At 54.0% G+C, this 19701-nt stretch overlaps 2 protein-coding genes across 3 annotated transcripts in view; one reads left to right on the forward strand and one right to left on the reverse strand.

Annotated features, from left to right (window-relative positions):
- The window catches only part of GON4L (gon-4 like), a 76029-nt gene extending 74868 nt beyond the window's left edge, over positions 1 to 1161 (reverse strand). Inside the window, exon 1 of one of the 2 annotated variants that reach the window (XM_045454372.1) lies at positions 1041 to 1161. The gene's annotated coding sequence lies outside the window, so the exon portion shown is untranslated. The remainder of the gene's footprint in view (positions 1 to 1040) is intronic. The other variant, XM_045454368.1, reaches the window with a different exon arrangement.
- Positions 14 to 19006, forward strand: SYT11 (synaptotagmin 11). Its single transcript, XM_045454398.1, has 4 exons — positions 14 to 296; positions 6223 to 7049; positions 15221 to 15344; positions 15896 to 19006. The coding sequence occupies exons 1-4, from the start codon at positions 263 to 265 to the stop codon at positions 16204 to 16206; spliced, it is 1296 nt and encodes a 431-aa protein (XP_045310354.1). The 5' UTR covers positions 14 to 262; the 3' UTR covers positions 16207 to 19006.
- Positions 19007 to 19701: the final 695 nt, after the last annotated feature.

Genomic DNA, 19701 nt, shown 5'->3' on the forward strand with positions numbered 1-19701 from the left:
GTTCGGAAGAAGGCGGGGCCTACCTCGCATCAGGACCAGTCTGGCTGCACCTGCATCCTTCGCTCAGAGCATCCCTGGAGCATCTTAGGAGGCGCCCGCAGCTGGCAACCAGGGGCCCGGCCGTCGCAGGAGGCGTCCGCCAGATACCTCCCCCCCTCCCCTGAGCCAGCGCTCTACCGCGGCGGCCTCGGTGCTGGCCGGGCGTCCCCAGACTTGGCCGACCACTGAAAAAGCATTTACAGCAGTAGCCTCTGATTACGACATGGCTGAGATCACCAATATCCGACCTAGCTTTGGTAAGTACAGCCGGGAAAACTAAGCCCGGGCCAGTGGAAACGTCTGCGAAGCCAGAGGAGCCCAGTGCTGGGAGGGAGCGGAGCCCACACCCGGCCCCCAAGCGCCAGCCCCCGCCAGGATGGGGCCTGCGGCGGCGGGCGGCGCCTGAACTTGAGCTGCGGGCTGCAGAGCTGGCCAGGCCCGGGACTTGCCGGGGGTCGCGGGTCCCCACGGCCGCCGAAACCTGTGTGGGCCGCGTCCGCGCGCTGGAGGGGGATGGGGGGGAGGGCGCGGGAGCGGGACGCGGACCCCTCCCCCTCGGGGCGCGCAGGGCGGTGCCCCCTGCTCCCCCTCCCACTGCTCCTCGGGCTGCGGGGGAGGGCGGCGGCGGGGGATGGGCGCCAAGATGGCAGCTGGGGGGGACCTGGGGGAGGGGGGCTGGAGGCGGGGGGCCGGGACCTGGGGGAGGGGGGCTGGAGGCGGGGGGCCGGCTTCGGCGGGGAGCCTGGGCTGCGGGGGCGCGCGCGGGGAGCCGCTGCCCGGCCGGCGGGGCGCGGGGCGCGGGGCTGGCGGCCTCCGAAGGCCCTCGAGCGCGGTTCTGCACCGTAATGGTGGGTCCGTCCGCTGCTACCAAATGGCGCTTGGCGCTGCCGAGCCGGGGATGACGTGATGTCTATTCTGGGCCTCCTGGCAGCGCCCAGGCCCCTCTCCCCGGGCCTTTGTTCCCTGTTTCCCTGGCTGGCTTTTCCGAGAGGGGGACTCACCGCGCTGGCGCTGGCGGGGGCGCGGGCCCGGCCGGGGGGGAGGGGCGGGGGAGGCCGGGCCCGGGGGAGGCCGCTTTGTGTACCCGGGAAGGCATTACGTCACCTCGGAGCGGCTGGCCCCCGACCCGGGCCTCCGGGCTCTCGGCTCGGCTGCACGCCCAGGGGCGGAGAGTGGAGTGGAAAATGGGAGGAAGAAGGGAAAGAAAAGCTGGGCGCGCAAGTGTTTTCTTCTGTGGGGCTTCCTCCAAAATGGGTCAGGGGTGCAGACTTCCTGGGCCGAAAATCGAGGAGTTGCCCTGCTCCTCCCTCACGTCTACCCCAGCTTGGATGAGCGTCGCTGCCGGCCAAGGGGGCCTTCACATCCCCTAAGACAGCCTGTCTGTCCCTCAGACGACCCAGAAATCTTGAGCATCCAGACTACAGCTTTTAGGGTGGGGCCGTAATCCAAGTAGGAAATGGCTTTTCTCACTCCCCAGTAAGGGGTTCATGGAAACAGAACCCAATGAGCTCTCCCACCTCACCATCAGAAAGAAGACATCAGAGCAGGGGAAGCATCCAGAAAACAGATCACACCCATTAGCTACTGGTTCCCACTGATTCCCAAAGGCTAAATCTTAGCTGTATTTCTTTCTTACACCTCATTCGCCTTCTGCGTCTTTATCTTTGAGTCCTGAATTTCCAAAATAGGTGGCCCTTTTGTGGTTACATGAGCACTCCGTGATTTTCGTACCGCTGTTTTTCTTCTCACACCTTCTTTCCAACGTACTCTTTTCTCTAATTGCAGTTCCAGGCTCCTGAGAAAGTTAGAAGTTATGAAACATAATGTAGCAGTTTCTTTTAGGGGGAAAAGAGAAAAAAGATTTTTCAAAGACGGGGGCACCTGGGTGGCTCAGTCGGCTCAGACCATGATCCCGGGGTCATGGGATCGAGCCCCTTGTTGGGCTCGGCACTGAGTGCAGAGCCTGCTGATGAGTCTCTCTCTCTCTTTCTCTCCCTCTGCCCCCATCTCCCCTCTCTAAATTTGAAAAAAAGAGACAGCGAGAAAAGATTATTTCAGCCTTTTACGTACTCCATTTTATTCCGTCCTTACGGTATCCTCCGGTATTAGCATTATTATATATATTTGCCAGATGAGGAAACTGAAGTTCAGTGAGATAAAGTAACTTGGGGTAAAGTCAAACAAACACGCGAGGGTAGTGCTAGGATTCAAACCAATGTCCAGTTGACGCCAAAACAAAGTCCGTTGTCATTTCACTGTGTCACCCTGGCCCACTTGACAGGGAAAGGCTGTTTTATGTTTTAGCACAGGGAGTGTCGACAGCAGGTCTGGTCAAAGGCTGAGAGAGCTGGGCACAGCCCCAATATGGCTACCCGGTCTTTAGGCGTGTACAGAGGGTCCTACATAGCTGCCACTTCTGACTTCCTCACATCTCCTGGAGTACTTCATTCCAGATGCCTTAGCCCTCGGGAGATACACCAAGCCAACACTCAATTATCCGTGACCTTGGAGGACAAAAGGAGCAAACAGCACAGTCACTGCAATTTACGACTACTTTAGAACCAGCCATTAGTTCCAACTTCCTTTTCCCACCAAGCTTTTGACTAAAGCAAGACAGAGGGTTCTGAGTTTCAGCATCTCTGATTTTTTCTAGTTCACTGCCTTGGGTGTGGGGGAGAGAGACGGGGGTTAACAGAGACGAAAATGAAGAAGAAAATGGGGCAAGAGTGGGAAACCAGGTAGAGGAGAGCAGCTGGATAAGCCACGGATGGCTTCATCTGCTTGTCTTTTTTCCCTTCTCTATCCCCTGAAAGTGGGAGTCCTTCCTCTTCTCTCTACCCATCCCACCCCCATCTTCTTTTTTCTTATTATTATTTTTTTGACGTTTTTATTTATTTTTGAGACAGAGCATGAGCAGGGGAGGGGCAGAGGGAGGAGACACAGAATCGGAAGCAGGCTCCAGGCTCTGGGCTGTCAGCACAGAGCCTGACACGGGGCTCGCACTCGCAAACCGCGAGATCATGACCTGAGCCGAAGTCGGACGCCCAACTGACTGAGCCCCCCAGGCGCGCCCCCCACCTCCACCTCCATCTTCTAACCGCAGACGTGGAGGCATTATAAGCAGTAGTGGGTTGTTGCGAGATCACAGAGTAGATCTATAGTGGAGCCAAAAGGATTACTCCAGTGTCCCCAGCCTGGGCCTTTACACCTCCCTTTCACATCATTGTCAAAAATGTGCCTGTCTTGTTGGTTTCCTGCTGTCCTCTTCTCATGGAGGCAACCAGTGTTCACTGTCATTAGTCAGTAGCAAGCAGTTTTCAGGAATGTCCCTGGTTGGTGGTGAACGGAAAGCCACTTTTTCACATTGTGCGCATTCTGATTGACAACTGAATCCAATCAGTTGGTCAAACAGATATTTACTGAGCTCCTATTAAATGCAAAGACTCAGGGACTCAAAGATGGACAGCATGTTATTTCCACGTGCCTTCAAGGAGCTAGTATTATTTAAAAATGTAATGTCTTCTTTTCTTGCCTGATCCCAACTTTCATAGCATCATGGGATGCTGGAGAAAGAACTTAAGAGACATTTAGTCCAATCTCTACTGAAGAGATCTCTCTTAGAATATGCCTGACCAATGGTGATCAAACCTCCAGAAGTTTTCAGTTGGAGGTTCACTGCCTTATGAAGCAATCTGGGCCATTGTGAGGCTGAACTAATAATAATTTGACTCTTTTCACTGAATCAAAATCTGTCTTCCCGTAGCTTGTATGCACTGGTGCTAGACCTGTCCTCTTTGTAAAGTCAAATCAGACCTTTTCCATCAAAATGCCTTGAATAATTGAAGAAAGTTGTTATTCCCAGACCCCTCAGCTCCAATTCCTTCAACTTTTCCTCATTTGATATGGTTTCCAGGGCTTTTACTATCTTGATTATCCATTAATGAAGAGGTGCTCTGGGGTCAGGCAGACCAGGGTTTGGATCCCATCACCGCCATTTGCTACCTCGTGGCCTATGGCAGATTTGAGTCCCCAGGTTCCTCAGTTATAAAGTGAGGATATTAGTGGTACCTAGTCAGTGAATTCATTGATTCAGAGAGAGCTCTAGAACAAGGCAAGGACACCATAAATGTACACAGAAAAATGGCGATTTTTATTCTTGTCATTGCTAGACAGAACACTCCACATATGTTATGCCAGTGCAGATTAAATTATGCTACCCCCCAACCCTGTCATCGGGACATCATACTCCTGGTGTAGGTTGGCATCAGCCTAATTATACTTCGGAATAAACAACTAGATTATTTCTGCTCAGACTTGTTAAGTAAGGCCTCCCATTGTGTATCAACAGGTTTTTGAAGGCCAATATAGAATTTTACATTTATCCCTGATGTATGTAATCATACGGACTCCTTTTTTTTTCCTGTCTGTGGCGGCTGTCGTGAATTCACTAATTCATTTCTTCAATGACTACTTACTATGTGCCGCATGGTTCTAGGACCTGGGGATATAGCAGTGATAAAAATAGACAGTCACTGGGGCGCCTGGGTGGCGCAGTCGGTTAAGCGTCCGACTTCAGCCAGGTCACGATCTCGCGGTCCGGGAGTTCGAGCCCCGCGTCAGGCTCTGGGCTGATGGCTCAGAGCCTGGAGCCTGTTTCCGATTCTGTGTCTCCCTCTCTCTGCCCCTCTGCCGTTCATGCTCTGTCTCTCTCTGTCCCAAAAATAAATAAACGTTGAAAAAAAAAAATAGACAGTCACTAATCTTATCTAGTAAGGAGGACAGATGAATATATGTCAGGAGTACTAAGTTCTATGAGGAAAAATAAAGCAGAGTGATGGGCATATTATCTCACTTGGGGCAGCCAGGAAATGCTGCTCTGATAAGGTAAGATTGGAGCAGAGGTCTGCAGTTGGTGAGGCAGTGAGCCGGGCAGATACCTCTGGAGGGATGTTTCAGGAAGAATCTGGAATATGTTGAAGTCACGTTTATTTCCTTAGTCCTCCCTGCCCTACGCATGGCTTCCCCAAAGAAGTAATGTGGGCAACCAGAGGCCTTATCTAGACCTTTAAGGCCCAAATCCAGTTTGGCTTCAGTGAACTTCAAGGGCAAAAGAAACCCCAAACTTGTTAGGGTCCCAGCTTGTGTGGGAAAGGACAAGAGGAGAGGAAGGGAAGGAAACGGTCTGTTGCTCTTTAGTTATCTGTTCATGCAACAAATATGTACCAAATACACGTTTGTGTTTTCAACATTGGGGATACAGAAATGAACCCAACAGACAAATCCCTGTTCTCGTGAAACTTACTCTTTAGTGAAGAAGTTATTTATTGTAGTAAAATTATACACGCGTGTGTGTTCCTATATATATTATGGGGGTGCACACACGCATGTGTTTCGCCGTGTGAGAGACAGACAGACCTATGGAGACGATGACACAGGGTAGGACCCCGGGGGCGGGGGGTCTAGGTGGGAAGACGGTTGAGCTTTGAGGTAGGGTGGTCAGGGAAGGCCTTGCTGAGGTGATATTTGAGCAAAGAGCTGACATTTTGCACAGTCCTGTTTCTTCCTATTTAAGATGCAAGTATTGGGAACTGGGAACGGAAATTTGGAACGTATTTTTAAAATACTCACATCCAGACTTCTTTTTACCACCCTTGAGCGCACTCCCCAAACCACCCAGGCTCAGCCCTACATTCTTCTACCCCAGCTGCCAGGCGGCCCGCACAGGCCCACGGCAAACCCTATGCTGGATGCTGTGGAATATTCTCCCGAAGCCAGACGCAGCCAGCCTGTGCCCTTGAGCGTTGTGTAACAGTTGAGGTAGAGGTGACTTTGTAACACCTACAAGGTAGCTTTAGGTGAATCACAAATCAGTAGGAGGGACCCAAGTCCTTAAGTGCTGCGAGAGGGCCAGGGAAAGAACGGGGAGTCGGGTGGGGCCCTTCCCGGAAGGCTTCCTGGAGAAGGGAAAGACCTCACCGGGTTCGGTGGAAAGGAGAAGCCGTGGTTGGTGGGAGGGGATGGCGCGGGGCATCCCCGGGAGAGGGGAGGTTCTCAAGCCCACACGGGCCGGATTGGCGGTGCAGGTGCCAGATTGCCTTGGCTTCGCAGAGGCCCCCAGTGGAGGAGCTGCAGACGGGGGCTGAGGTCCACCTGCCTTGACGCGTCTCTGGTCTCCACCTGCAGATGTGTCGCCAGTGGTGGCCGGCCTCGTCGGGGCGTCCGTGCTTGTGGTGTGCGTCTCGGTGACCGTCTTCGTGTGGACATGCTGCCACCAGCGGGCAGAGAAGAAGCACAAGACCCCCCCCTATAAGTTTATCCACATGCTCAAAGGCATCAGCATATACCCAGAGACCCTGAGCAACAAGAAGAAAATCATCAAAGTGCGGAGAGACAAAGACGGCCCCGGGAGGGAAGGGGGGCGGGGGAGCGTGCTGGTGGACGCGGCGGAGGCTGGCCTGCTGGGCCGAGACAAAGGCCCCGGGGGCCCCAGCTCTGGATCTTGTATGGACCAGCTACCTATTAAAGTGGACTATGGGGAAGAACTGAGGAGCCCCGTCGCGAGCCTGACCCCTGGGGAGAGCAAAACCACTTCTCCGTCGTCTCCGGAGGAGGACGTCATGCTAGGATCCCTCACCTTCTCGGTGGACTATAACTTCCCGAAAAAAGCGCTGGTGGTGACAATCCAGGAGGCTCACGGGCTGCCGGTGATGGATGAACAGACCCAGGGCTCCGACCCCTACATCAAAATGACCATCCTTCCCGACAAGCGGCATCGGGTGAAGACCAGGGTGCTGCGGAAGACCCTGGACCCCGTGTTTGACGAGACCTTCACCTTCTACGGCATCCCGTACAGCCAGCTGCAAGACCTGGTGCTCCACTTCCTCGTCCTCAGCTTTGACCGCTTCTCCCGGGACGACGTCATCGGGGAGGTCATGGTGCCGCTGGCCGGCGTGGACCCCAGCACGGGCAAGGCACAGCTGACCAGGGACATCACCAAAAGGAACATCCAGGTGAGGAGGAAGAGTGTGTTGGCGGGGGGGGGGGGGGGGGGGGGGGACTGATAGGTTGGGGGAGATGAGAGCTCGGGGGACAAATGGAGGGCAGGGGGCGGACGGATGGAAGGAGGGGAATCAAGAATCAGCAGTGGCCGGAGTAAAACGGAGGGCCTGTCCAGCCGAGTCTCCTCCAAAAGGTACTTGGCAAGGACAGAGGCACAGGCAGCTGCTGAGATCTCGCCCAGTGCTGGGCATCCTGATGCTAAGCCGGGCTTGCTTGGAGCGGGCTGGCCCCCCGGTCCTAGACCCTCATGACATCAATGCTGTGGGGGCCGGTTTCTTCTCCAAAGTCATGTGTGACCTTCCTCTGCTGAACTGTGACGGGGCTTCGATCATCTTGCCCTCAGCTTCCCTTTCTCAGCCCAGATCGCGGGTATAAGTAGTATCGTGTGTCTCTGTGTTCGCAGCCGTTCCATAAATGCGTGTAGGGACTCGATTCACCTCCCAGGCCCTCTCCCGGGCCTCAGCCCCACCACACACGCTCATCCTCGGCACCCCATTTGCACAGATCGGCCGGGGAGTCAGGGCCCACCCTCCTGCCTCCTCCCCGCTGGGCGGCTCTGGCTCTTGACCTGTAGTTTCAGGGGCGCAAGAAACGTGCCCCCCCCCCCCCCCAGTTCGCCCGTTTCTCCCACAACCGGGGGAGCAGGGTGGTTCTCCGTGGAGCGCTCCTGCTCTGGCCAGACTGGCTGACTCCAGGCCCAGCTCACCACCTCCCAGCTGAGTGGCCCCGGTGAGCGCCTGAACCCTCCTCAGCTCGTTTCCCCGTCTGTGAAATGGGGCCGATAATACCGTCTTCCTTGCAGTGTTACGAGGATTAGGTGAGATAATGCGTCCGGCACGTCGTTGCCCTTGAGGGGCCTTTACTTCAGTGAAGGAGAAAGACGGTCTTGACAACTGCCAGGTGGCCAGCGTGGAAGAGGCTGTTGGCATTTTAAACGCAGAGTTTCATTCCTGTTGCGAGATACGACAGGAGTGGTTAATAACAGGGGCTTTGAAGTCGAACCCGAGTTTGAATCCAAATCTCGCCAGCCAGCTGACCTTGGGCGAGCTGCTTAGCTCCTCTGATCTCGGTTTCTGATGGGAACTAAGCGAGACGGTACATCTACGTAGCCCCAGGCACACCGTAAACCTTCAAGAAACCGTAACCGCGACTGTTATTGCTGTCATTAGTAAGGTTTGGTCCCTGGGAGGTACGTGTGGTTAGCAGACATTTATATTTTAACAAAATGAAGGAAGGCAAGGGTTGCGCAGAAGGAGGTGGAAGGTTCAGAAAGGATGTCAGGGCCGCTGAGAACAGCCGCTCACCTTCCAGAAAGAGCCGTGGCCCTGGCTGCCTTGCTTCTCTCCTGACGCCTCTTCCACCTCCAGGCCCACACTGGACTCAGTAGGGAGGCAGGAGGGCCAGGATCGGACAAAGGAGGCTTACGGGGCCAGTAGAGGCTGGGTGTGCCCTGAGCGCCGGGCACAGTTTACCTGCTGGACAAGGGCGCGTTCCTCCCTTCCATGCTGTGTCTCTGGCACCTGTCACAGCAGCCGCCCGGCCACGCCACTGCCCAGGGAGCTGCGGCTGCCGCGTGGCACACCAGCCCTGCCTCCCAGGGGCCAGGGAAGCCCCCACATCTTGAAGGGCGTTAGAGGTGCTCTTCGGGTCCTAAACGCTGGTCCCTGGCCAAGACAGGGGGAGACGTCCGAGAGCCCAACACAGCACAGGCTCTTGTACCCTCAGAAGCACGGGTCGGAACTGTGGCAGTGACATGTTTTCAGCCCCCTCCACCGCGTCCCCTTCCCCGCTGTCTCCTTTCCTCGGGGCTCTGCTGAGTCCTCCCTGCTCCTCCTTTCCAGCAGCCCCAGTGCTCCACTGCCTGCCTTCATCAGCACCGCACACCGTCCTTCCCTGCAGCCCCAGCCTCGGTGAAGCCACCAGCTGGCCAGACTCCCCCAGACGGCTCGTGCTCTTGCCGCCCAAGGCTGAAAGCAGGCGGTGGCTCTGTGCCAGGCTGCAGCTGGGGAGAGACTGGCCAGGAAAGGGACTGATTTGGGCTGGGAACAAAACAGCCTCAAATCCCGGACACTGGCCAGGGAGCACAGACAATGGCATTTGCTAAACCGCCAGGGGCTCTTGGCAAGAGCCACGTTTCTTTCCACTTTATTAACTCCCTTCAGGAGGGACAAGCCAGGGCGAGGATCCTGAGCAACAGGCCCCCTGGGAGAGGCGCAGACAGGACACGCAGAGCCCTCCAGCCCGCTGGACCTCCTCAGTGTGTTTCTGCAGCCAGTGCCTGTGGCCAGGGCTGCGCTCCGTCCCGAGCCACGAGTCCACACGCCTGCCTGTAGCACGGCCTCCAGATGTCTACCCTGCACCCTCCCTGCTGTGGCCCAGGGTCTGCCCTTTCTGGGTCTCCCCTTGGCTCAGCAGTTAGAGCTGCTCTGGACCGTCCCGCACTCTATAAAGAGCTTTTTCTGGTCTGTGGAAGGCATCCGCTTATAATACAGGGCCACGTTCTCTTCTCCCACCCGGAGGCTTGGGTGGGGACTGCTGGGAATTGGGTTTCCCCAGATAACCCCACACCCCTACCTGAACTTCCTTCAGCAGAAAAATCGCCTCTCATCCTTCCTTTTACCTAGTGTGGTCTGGTTGAGGAAGCCCAGGACTGGCTGTCATCTGTGACTCCCATTTTAGTCCTCACTCGGGGCCAGCGGCCACCATTTCTCAGCCTTGATCCTTGGCAGAGAAGGCTAATGGGATCACGGAGAGCGCTCTCAGCTCTTAGGAAAAATTAGCCCTTGATTATTAGTAAAAGAAGATCACAGTATAAATTCTATAATGCCCTAAATCTCTGAATTGGACTCTGGAACGAGCTTTTTTTTTTGGGGGGGGGGGGGGAGCGGGGGGCAGCTATTTCTCTAATATTTCATTTGGTTGGAAATTATTATTATTTTTTTTAAGTACGCTCTATACCCAACGTGGGGCTCGGACTCATGACCCTGAGGTCAAGAGTCTGCTGCTCTTCTGACTGAGACAGCGAGCCACCCCTCAGATAAAAGTCAAAGTGAATTAAAGTAGAGTGAAAATGCAAGTAAATTCCCATAAAAGATCACCCACGAGGGGGAGGGAGGCGGCCCAGAGGGGGCCTGGGGGCAAGAGAGGGTGGAAAGAGAAGTAACTGACAAGCAGGTCTTGCAGAGCTGTTAGATTCCCCCGAATCTCTTCGCGTCATTGTCTTCCAAATCTCTTCCCATCTTTCCTGGGCCACATCTGGTGCTGATGGCCTGGGACAGTGGTCGTGGGAATGCCAGGATTCTCAAAATCTCAGACTCCTAAGGAACCTGAGAGGTCATCCAGTCGAGCCAAAAGGGACTGAAAAGAGAGAAAGAAATGAGCCACGGAGAGAGTGGCTGTGTGTGTGTACTGGGGAAGAGAAGATGTGGTTGAACATCAAGGTTTTTGTTTCTCTCGTTTTCCCATGACAGTGATTGGTGTGGAGGTGGCCCCCGAGGACCTCTGGCCCCAATAAAGTTGTACTGAGGACGCGCGGGGCCACCCGGTGCAAAGACGGTGTGGCTCGCCAGTCACTCTGGAACGGACCCTCACCTTACCGTGTCTTCCCTACCCCCACTGTTTCTGTTCCTCTTCTGCTCTGTGGGAGAAAGGCGCCTGAGAGCAAAGCCTCCCCGCCCTTTCAGGCACGGAGGACACCCTTCCTCCCCCTGCACTCCTGCTTGTCTGCCCCCAGCAGAGTTTTTGCCTCCCTCGGCCAGGGGGCTGGGAAACAGAGCTCACTCCCAGCCCTTGACAAAGATCCCTGGAGAAAGAGCCATTGACAATGCCACTCGCAGTGGGAATTGGGTGGAAAGAGAAGGGGGGAGGGGAGGGGACGTGAGATCTGGCCTTCAGTGTGGAGGCACAGTGGCACTCGGGTGCTATTGTGGCTGCAGACTTGACCTGGGCTTCACCGGGGGCACTGGACGGGGGTGGGCGTTCTGCCCAAGTAAGATGACCAGAGGTGAGGTGGGGGGGATCAGATGGAGAACAACTGCCTGAGGGGTGATTTTAGGGGAGAAAAGAAAGTCGTAACCAGAAGTTGTTCACTTTCCCCGAGAACTAGGGAAGGGACATGGGGATTTAGCCTGGAAAGATTTGGCTATAAGGGATGATTTACAAAACACAGTTTTAACCAAATAATTAGGAAACATAAGCTATAATTTTATAGCTAATGCCTTTTTTTTTTTTTTTTACAAATAAAACACTTGGGTTTTTGTTTTTAACGATCAGGCTCATGTAACTTTTTTAAAGGAGGCTCCATACCCAAAATGGGGCTCGAACTCATGACCCCGAGATCAAGAGTCAGTCACACGCTCTTCCTGCTGAGCCAGCCAGGGGCCCCCAAAAAACTCTTTGTTGTTTAGAGTTTCCCTTTTACGCCGTCTACCCTTCTTCTGTATACAAAGTGAGAATTATATTTAATTGTATATAATTAATTTTATATAATAATATAACATTATATTTAAATCTTTATATTTAAAGATTGTGTGTGCAGGGGGCGCCTGGGTGGCTCAGTCAGTTAAGCGTCCGACTTCGGCTCAGGTCATGGTCTCACAGTTGGTGAGTTCGAGCCCCGCGTCGGGCTCTGTGCTGACAGCTCGGAGCCTGGAGCCTGCTTGGGATTCCGTCTCCCTCTCTCTGCCCCTCCCCCACCCATGCTCTACCTCTCTCAAAAATAACACTTAAAAAAAAATTAAAAAAAAAAAAGATCGTGTGTGCATATTTCATGTTTAGTGCCAGTATTCAAGGATGTTCCAGACCTCAAATCTAGTTAACATTTCTTTGGGGCTCGGGGAATGAAGTGGTGGCCCAGATCACCCAGAAGTTCCTTCTACATCAGTGCTCACTGCCGGAACTCTCTGTGACGGTGTAAATGTTCTGTACGTGCACGGGGACACTTGAAATATGGCTAGTGTGACTCAGGAACTAAAATTTTAATCTTACTTAATTTTAACTAATTTAAAATTAAGTTTAATCGGACACTTGGAGCAAGTGGCTACCGTATCGGAAAGCTCAGTTCTGAATGTTCCTCTGGAAGGCGCTTAATTTCCCTTATCGCGTGGGATGACTTTCCTGACGCCATTTGGCCGTACCTAATAGTAAAAATGAGTTTACGTTCTCTGATGGCGTTCTGACTCACGTCAAAAGGAAGCAGCCCAGAAGTATACTGGTGGGCAGGGACAACCAGCCTGTGATCCTAAGCTGGCCGAGGGTACTTCCGCGGACATAATCGAGAGCTGATGACATGTGTGTTCTGGGAAAGGAAAAACCGTGGGGCTTCAGTCTAGCAGAGAAAAGCCGTGAAAATCTTTTGTAAGTCTGTTCGCTTTTGGACTTCGGTTTCAAAAGCTAGCGGGTGAGTTTAACTCTTAGCCCTGTGATGCCCTACGAGGGACCTTGGCATACGTTCCTGGAATGAAATGCAGCCTCAGGAAAGTTTCTGAACCGGGCGAGCTATTACTCAGTTTCATTCCTTGAGGGGAGTTAGGCTTCTAATCAAAGCACAGATTTTCAGGTTTCTTCCCTCGTTTTCCACTGACGAGCGAATTGAATTACTCGCTGCTGTTCTTTCCTGCACAGGCACCCTGCGCAGCTAGCGCAGAAGTCTGCGGGCTTCTCCAGATAGGGCTTCCCGCCGCCCCCCGCCCGGCCCCAGCCGCTAGCATCGCGCCTTCGCCAAGCAGGTGCACAGAACGTTGTTGTCGGGAGCGTGTGGCACGGGTAGGGCTGGTGGTGAGCGTAGCCCGGTTTTGCGCAGTCTACGAACTCCTGGAGTAGGCGACATTTCTTGAGGGCTTTGAAGGACATAGGGATGAGACTTGGTAGCGAGGGAGTGGTTTTTGTCCCAAATTTACCTTATTATGTCCAGTGTTCCTTGAGCCCCACCTCCTTTTTGTTTCCTTTCTCCCAGCCCCATCCTCACTTCATCAAAAGGTAGATACACATTAAAATTTTTAAAGATTTTTAACGAGAAAAAAAAAATTTTTTTTGATCATAATTTTAAAAATGAGCTAAGAAACAAGAAATTGGGGGCGCCTGGGTGGCGCAGTCGGTTAAGCGTCTGACTTCAGCCAGGTCACGATCTCGCGGTCCGTGAGTTCGAGCCCCGCGTTGGGCTCTGGGCTGATGGCTCAGAGCCTGGAGCCTGTTTCCGATTCTGTGTCTCCCTCTCTCTCTGCCCCTCCCCCGTTCATGCTCTGTCTCTCTCTGTCCCAAAAATAAATAAACGTTGAAAAAAAAAATTAAAAAAAAAAAAATTAAAAAAAAGAAACAAGAAATTGCCCTCCACTCTCCCCTCCCACTTCCACTTTCGTCAGTTCTTCCTGACACATCTTGCCCCACACCCGTCCCCGGGTCCCGGCCTCAGTGTCCCCCTCCTCAGCCTCAGGGCCGCCTCTGCTCTGTCTGTCCGTCCGTCCGTCCGTCTGTCCGTCCATCAGTTGTCCGGCCTCCACTAGAACAGTAGCGGCCTTCATAAATCGTCGACGGCGGCAACGCCTGTCGCCCCTGTGCTGGCTGGCTGCCCTTGGCCTGTGTGCTGCGGGCGAGTCTGCTGTTTGGTTCCAAGGCCCTCGCCTGACCCACCCCCCAGGTTCCCTCCTCCCGGCAGCTCCCCCCAACTCTGGGAACACAGGGGACCCTCTCAGGACCCAGTGCCTTCATAGCGGCCATTCCTGCCGCTCGTCCTGACCAGTCTTCCCACGGACTCACTGTCATAAACTCAGCCCGGAGGTCGTGTGGCAAACCCCCCTCCCTTGGGTCCCCCGGCAGCACTGGGACGGGTCCTGACGGCCCCAAGGAGGGCGTGTTTGTTTGCGCCTGTCTCTCTGGACATGGTAAACTCCCTGGGAGCAAGAACCAGATCCTGGGCGCCCGGCTGGCTCTGTCCGTGGAACATGCAACTCTTGATCTCGGGGTTGTGAGTTCAAGCCCCACCTTGGGCATAGAGACTAGAAAGAAAAGAAAAATGCGGGGAAATGAAAAAGAAAGAAAGAAAAAAATAAAAAATAAATATTTGCTCCAGATCCCCAGCACCCAGCTTGTAGTAAGTATCCAAATATTGTTTCAAGTGTCCTTAGAGGGGTGCCTGAATGGCTCAGTTGATTAAGTGTCCAGCTCTTGGTTTTGGCTCAACTCATGATCTCATGGTTTGTGAGTTCAAGCCCCACATCAGGCTCTGCGCCGACAGAGCAGAGCGTGCTTGGAATTCTCTCTGTCACCTCTCTCTCTGCCCCTCCCCTGCTCTCTCTCTCTCTCTCTCTGCCCCTCCCCCACTCATGCTCTCTCAAAACAAATAAAGTTAAAAAAAAATTATTTTTTAATGTCCTTGGAGGACCAGAGGGTTTTTTCAAGCTCAAAGTAGAACCTGGCATAAAATGTAAAGAGGGGAACACGCAGACGTGAGTGGGGGAGGGGCCAGCACTCCGAAGTGCTTTCGGTGAGGCAGGAGGAGCAGGTGTGGACATCCACCTTGTGAAATGGAGGAACAGTCGCCAGAAAGTTCGGGAGCCTGCCCAAAGCCAGGTGGTGAGTAAATGGCAAAGCTAAGGCTCCAACCCAAGTTTCCCGCCTTCCAGTCTACAGTCTCCTAAACTTTCAGCGCGAGAACCAAATGAGACCGTCGGAGACAACGCGCTTGTCTCGCGCCCCGTGTGCCAGGCACTGGCGCAGGTAAATGTTTACCGATTTTAACGTATTTAATCGTCTTGATAATGCTTTGAGGTCAGTACCGTTTGTGTCTTCATCTTTCAGCTGAGGAAGGTGACACAGAGACGTCCAGTTCTTGTCCCAGGTCACGCAGACACGCATGCGCAGCAGGACTTGATCCGGACCAACCTGGCCTCACAGTCTGCACTCTACTCTTGAATACGAGTCGAGGCTGCCTCTCCTCGCAGATGATTTTATTTAGTATCAGGATTAGCAGTAGAGTATTTCCGTTTTTCTCTCCCCGTTACTTTGGTAGCTACATCCCTACAGGGCGACCGTCTCCCCTGTGCCTCCCCCTGTCACTGCTGCGCACTCGCTGTGCCAGGCTCTGTCCCTCGTGGCGGGACCCTCACCTGCTGTTCCTTCTCCACAGAAGTGCATTAGCAGAGGGGAGCTCCAGGTGTCTCTGTCATACCAGCCCGTGGCACAGAGAATGACAGTGGTGGTCCTCAAAGCCCGACACCTGCCGAAAATGGACATCACCGGTCTCTCAGGTAGCAGCTATTTACTCCAACCTACTTCTGTCCGTCCCAGCACCACCGCTTCCCGGCCTGGGGCCCTGACAGCGCTAGAACCCCTAGCACCCTGCTAGCACCCTGTTCCTCTGTCCACGCTCTCCTCGTGGCGATTGCCTGGGTTGTAGGTCTCCCTAGCGGGGGCGGGGGTGCTTTGAGTGGGCGTATGGGGCCTTGACGTTTGGTGGGGTGTCGGGGCCGGGGTGGGTGTGCGTGCCAGGTGCTGAGCCCCCGCGCCAGGCGAGACATCTCAAAAAGGCTGCGGGCTTTTGTTAGTCCCGGCGCCCTTGCAAACGCCTCCTGGTGTCACAGGGTTTCTTCAGACCTGACTGGAGGAAGTTCTGTTACACCCCTGCTTGGCTCCCGTGGCCCCCCTACCCAGGCAGGCAGACGCACCTAAAGTCAGAGTGGGTTTGGTGTGAGGGGCCACCAACGAGAGGAACGTCAGAGCCCCTCCCTGCCAACACGAAACCAGCAGGAGGACCGTGTCATGGGTCTGTCTCCCTCTTTTCTTGTCTCTTTGGCGGCCCCAGATCCTTACGTCAAGGTGAACGTCTACTACGGCAGAAAGCGCATCGCCAAGAAGAAAACCCATGTGAAAAAGTGCACTTTGAACCCAGTCTTCAACGAGTCTTTCGTCTACGACATCCCCCCTGACCTGCTGCCTGACATCAGCATCGAGTTTCTGGTCATCGACTTCGACCGCACCACCAAGAACGAGGCGGTGGGGAGGCTGATCCTGGGGGCACACAGCGTCACCACCAGCGGGGCGGAGCACTGGAGGGAGGTGTGCGAGAGCCCCCGCAAGCCCGTGGCCAAGTGGCACAGTCTGAGTGAATACTAATCCTGTGCTCCTCGCCTGAGCCCGGGGCTGGGCAGGGCAGGCGGGGAGATGCCAGGGAGAAGCAGACTTAAAACCTCATTTTAGTTGTAGAAGAAGATTTCTTACAAAATAAACCCCACGAAGAACGCCCCGTGACCACAGCTGCAGATCAGTTCTTAGTGATGATGATTTTTCTCCTTCGCAAGGCACTAGAAATTCTTTTTTTTTTTTTTTTTTTTTTTATGGGGAAAAAGAGAGGGAAAGGCCTCACCAGTCTATATATAACAATGTAACCTTATACTTGCATGTCTAATACAAACTGAAGAAATTAGCCTAACTGCCAATATCAAGTTACAGATTTTGATCCATGAAAATTGTGTTTTGTGCCGAATTGTATTTGCTGATTACCTGAAATTGGCCTCTTTTTACCGGGCTTTGCTGGAGAGGCGCCGTCTCCCCCCCCCCCCCACCTCTGCAGGTGAGACCTCACAGCTTCATCTTCCCCGTGTTCTCTGACACCCCTGCTCTTTGGCTGAGCCCAAGGTCCAGAGGTCCAGAGTGAGCCAGGAAACAGGCCGGGTGGACGAGGCAGGGTTTGCAGGGGAGAGAGGATCCGAGGCGTGGGGTCTCTGCGCCAGCGTTCCCGCGGGGAGGGGGCAGGGGCAGTCTGTGATTAATTTGTGACAAAGCACACGAACACAGCAGACTCACTAGGTAGAATTCGGGTTTACGGAACTAGATGACTGCTCTGGAGGGAGCTTTGAAGACTTCAGATCTGGCTCTCCGGTGGCACCAGTGGGCTCGTGCGGCCGGTCCCAGACGCTGTTTGTGAGCGTGGGCAGAACGGAGGTGCCCGTCACCACCTTGCAGCTACACCAGCAAGTGACAGCCATTTGTTGGTTCGAAGGATGAAACTGACCTTTTTTTTTTTTTTTCCAGAAATGCTCACCATGGAGAAGCTGCAGTCTTCTCAGGTAGCTTAGAGGAGGTTGGCTTTGCTTCATAAGGAAAAGGGCCTGCAGAAACTAGTGTGTATCCTTAAATTTTTCAATCGCGGCTCTTAAAAATAACGAAATAAGTAAACGTTGAGTTAAGGAGTGATCAAGGTAACCTGGAATCTTCTATAACATCCCGTCCCTCGTGGTTCTTGGGCTCCAGGGGTCGAGACCAGGTGGAGGGATGGGATGGGGGCAGCCCAGGGTGCGAGGGATTCAACTTCAGGCCTCCTGACTCCAGGCAGGCGGGCCGTGGCTCTGAGGCCAAGGCCTCCCAGAGGGCAGACACCTGGTCCGCTGGCTGCAGGCGAGCGTGCAGGGCCAGCAGGCCTTTCCTCTGGCCTGCTCGGGGGCTCACGTGAGCAGCAGCCGGAACCAAGGCCCGAAGGGGCCGCCGAGGCAGGGCCACACCCGACAAGAGCCGTCCTTCCCTCTGGCCTCCGAGGAGGCCGGGTGTCCAGACAGGGCGGCGATATTGCCTTTGACGTTCCCCGAGCTCTTGCGGATTTAAAACCAGTCTGCTCCCCCTGAATCCCTTTGCTGTTCTTTCTGAAGCCTGGATTCTTGACAGTGCGGAGCAGTGCCGAGCAGGCCCGGAGCCCACACCGCCGGCCCCCGCCCTCGTCTGACTCCCCGGCCCGGCGGTGTCCCCACTGGTCTCCAGCCTATACTCCATGGAATGTAAATACTGTATCATACGTAGAAGAAAATAATTTTTGTTTTCTAAAAATGCATTTTGAGATAGTTTAATGTAAATCGGACAGGAGCGTCCTGAAGCCCCCTTAGGAAAAAACCTGCTTCCTCTTCATCGCCTTAATGTCTGAAGATCAGAAACCGCTGAGCACCCCGCTCGTGTCCTTCCCAGAAACAGTGCAAAGCAACAGGCGAGACAGTCTGGTGTTTGCCCCGCTGAGTGCCTGTAGCCCCTCCTGCGGCCCCCTCTTCCCATCTCCCCCCCCCTCCACCTCCAGGGGGCTTTCCTCCCTCATTCTTCTGGGCTGTTGAGCAGCGGGCGGTGAGGTGACAGGGCGGGGACCGTAGTTCTGGAGCCAGGAGTGGCTTCCAAGGAGGCAGACAGCACAGGGCCCCTCCCTCCTACCTCACGCCTGATCCATCATGCCCTTGGCTTTGCTGTCCCAAAGTTTCCTAGCTGCCTTCGGCTTTCACCCGTGTCCCTCCCAGAGCCACCTGAAAGGGCGGAGGAGTAGTGTCCTCCTCGGAGTCAGTTGAAAGACAAGAGAGTCGCACCCTAGCTTTTGCACAAGGCACTCGTGGTCGGGAACGGGTTAGGGAACGGTCACTTCTGATTTTCCAAGAGTCAGTCCTTCTCTGCTGGTAATCTTGATTCCTTTGGGAAGACAAGAGTTTTTCGTAATAACCAAAAGTCCCTCTATGAGTTATTCCTCCGTTCGGTTCTTCTCGGTGGAGCGCAGCCACGAGGTACGTGTCCATGAACATGCTCTAGATATGAAAACAGAGAGAACTGGCTTGTGGGACAGGAGCGGCTTGCTCAGGAGAGGGAACGGTACGAGTCCTTTTTCTTGGAAGGCTTTTATTATGGCCACGACAGTGACATTGCCCTCACCATGATCCTTCTCCGATGTGGTCGTCTTTCTTTACCTTGTGTCTTCTCTTGTAAAAATGAAACTCAAAATAAATGTGTCAAATTCAAAAAAAAAGAAAAAACGGAAAAAAGCTAACATGAGTTGTGTGAAACTGCATAATGCTGTAATGCTAACCTACAATGTGTAACGCTATCTTGTACGTGGACTTTGTTAATGCACCACACAAGTGCAAAATAAAGACTGACTCACATTAAACACGCACAGGGACATGTGCATGGTTTTCTTGAGAGCCGGTGACTGGGAATGAGGTTGGTCCTCAGACTCCGGGATGTTCCAGGGCGCACTTTCCAGTGTGGGCCCCACAGCACCTGATCCGTGGCCATCTGGAGCACTTGTTAGAAAAGGCAGAGGCGGGGAGGCGGGGGGCGGGGGGTGGCAGGGAATGGGTGCCCTGCTGGCCGAGTTGGGGGAGCCTGCAACGTCTGCTCTCGGGGTCGTGAGTTTGAGCTCCACACCGGGTGTAGAGCTTACTTAAAAAAAAGAAAAGGGGCGCCTGGGTGGCTCAGTAGGTTGAGCGTTCGATTTCGGCTGAGTTCATGATCTCGCGGTTCGTGGGTTCAAGCCCCACGTTGGGCTCTGTGCTGACAGCTGGGAACCTGGAGCCTGCTTTGGATTCTGTGTCTCCCTCTCTCCCTGCCCCTCCCCACTCATGCTCTGTTTCTCTGTCTCGAAAATAAACGTAACAAAAATTTTTAAAAAAAGAAAAAATGCAGATTCCAGGCTCCAGACCTAAAATCCTTTCTCTAGTGTTTCTGTTTTCCTCTCAAAATGTTATTCCTAAGACCATAACCACCAGGAGAGAGATAAGGGCTTTGATGCTAATTAGCCTGTCCCTGTAACTGGAAATATTTATACCCCAAAGTATTTCTACCCCCAGAGCAGAATCTACCAGAGGG

Source organism: Leopardus geoffroyi, chromosome C3, assembly GCF_018350155.1.
Source record: "Leopardus geoffroyi isolate Oge1 chromosome C3, O.geoffroyi_Oge1_pat1.0, whole genome shotgun sequence".
In the NCBI taxonomy this organism is placed as follows: domain Eukaryota; kingdom Metazoa; phylum Chordata; class Mammalia; order Carnivora; family Felidae; genus Leopardus; species Leopardus geoffroyi.

Bases quoted from the DNA above. Each gene is read 5' to 3' on its own strand.
- SYT11 (XM_045454398.1), top strand. From the start codon at position 263: ATGGCTGAGATCACCAATATCCGACCTAGCTTTG. The intron at 7,050-15,220 runs GTGAGGAGGAAG...CCTTCTCCACAG, and splicing joins TCACCAAAAGGAACATCCAG to AAGTGCATTAGCAGAGGGGA. The intron at 15,345-15,895 runs GCAGCTATTTAC...TGGCGGCCCCAG, and splicing joins CATCACCGGTCTCTCAGGTA to ATCCTTACGTCAAGGTGAAC.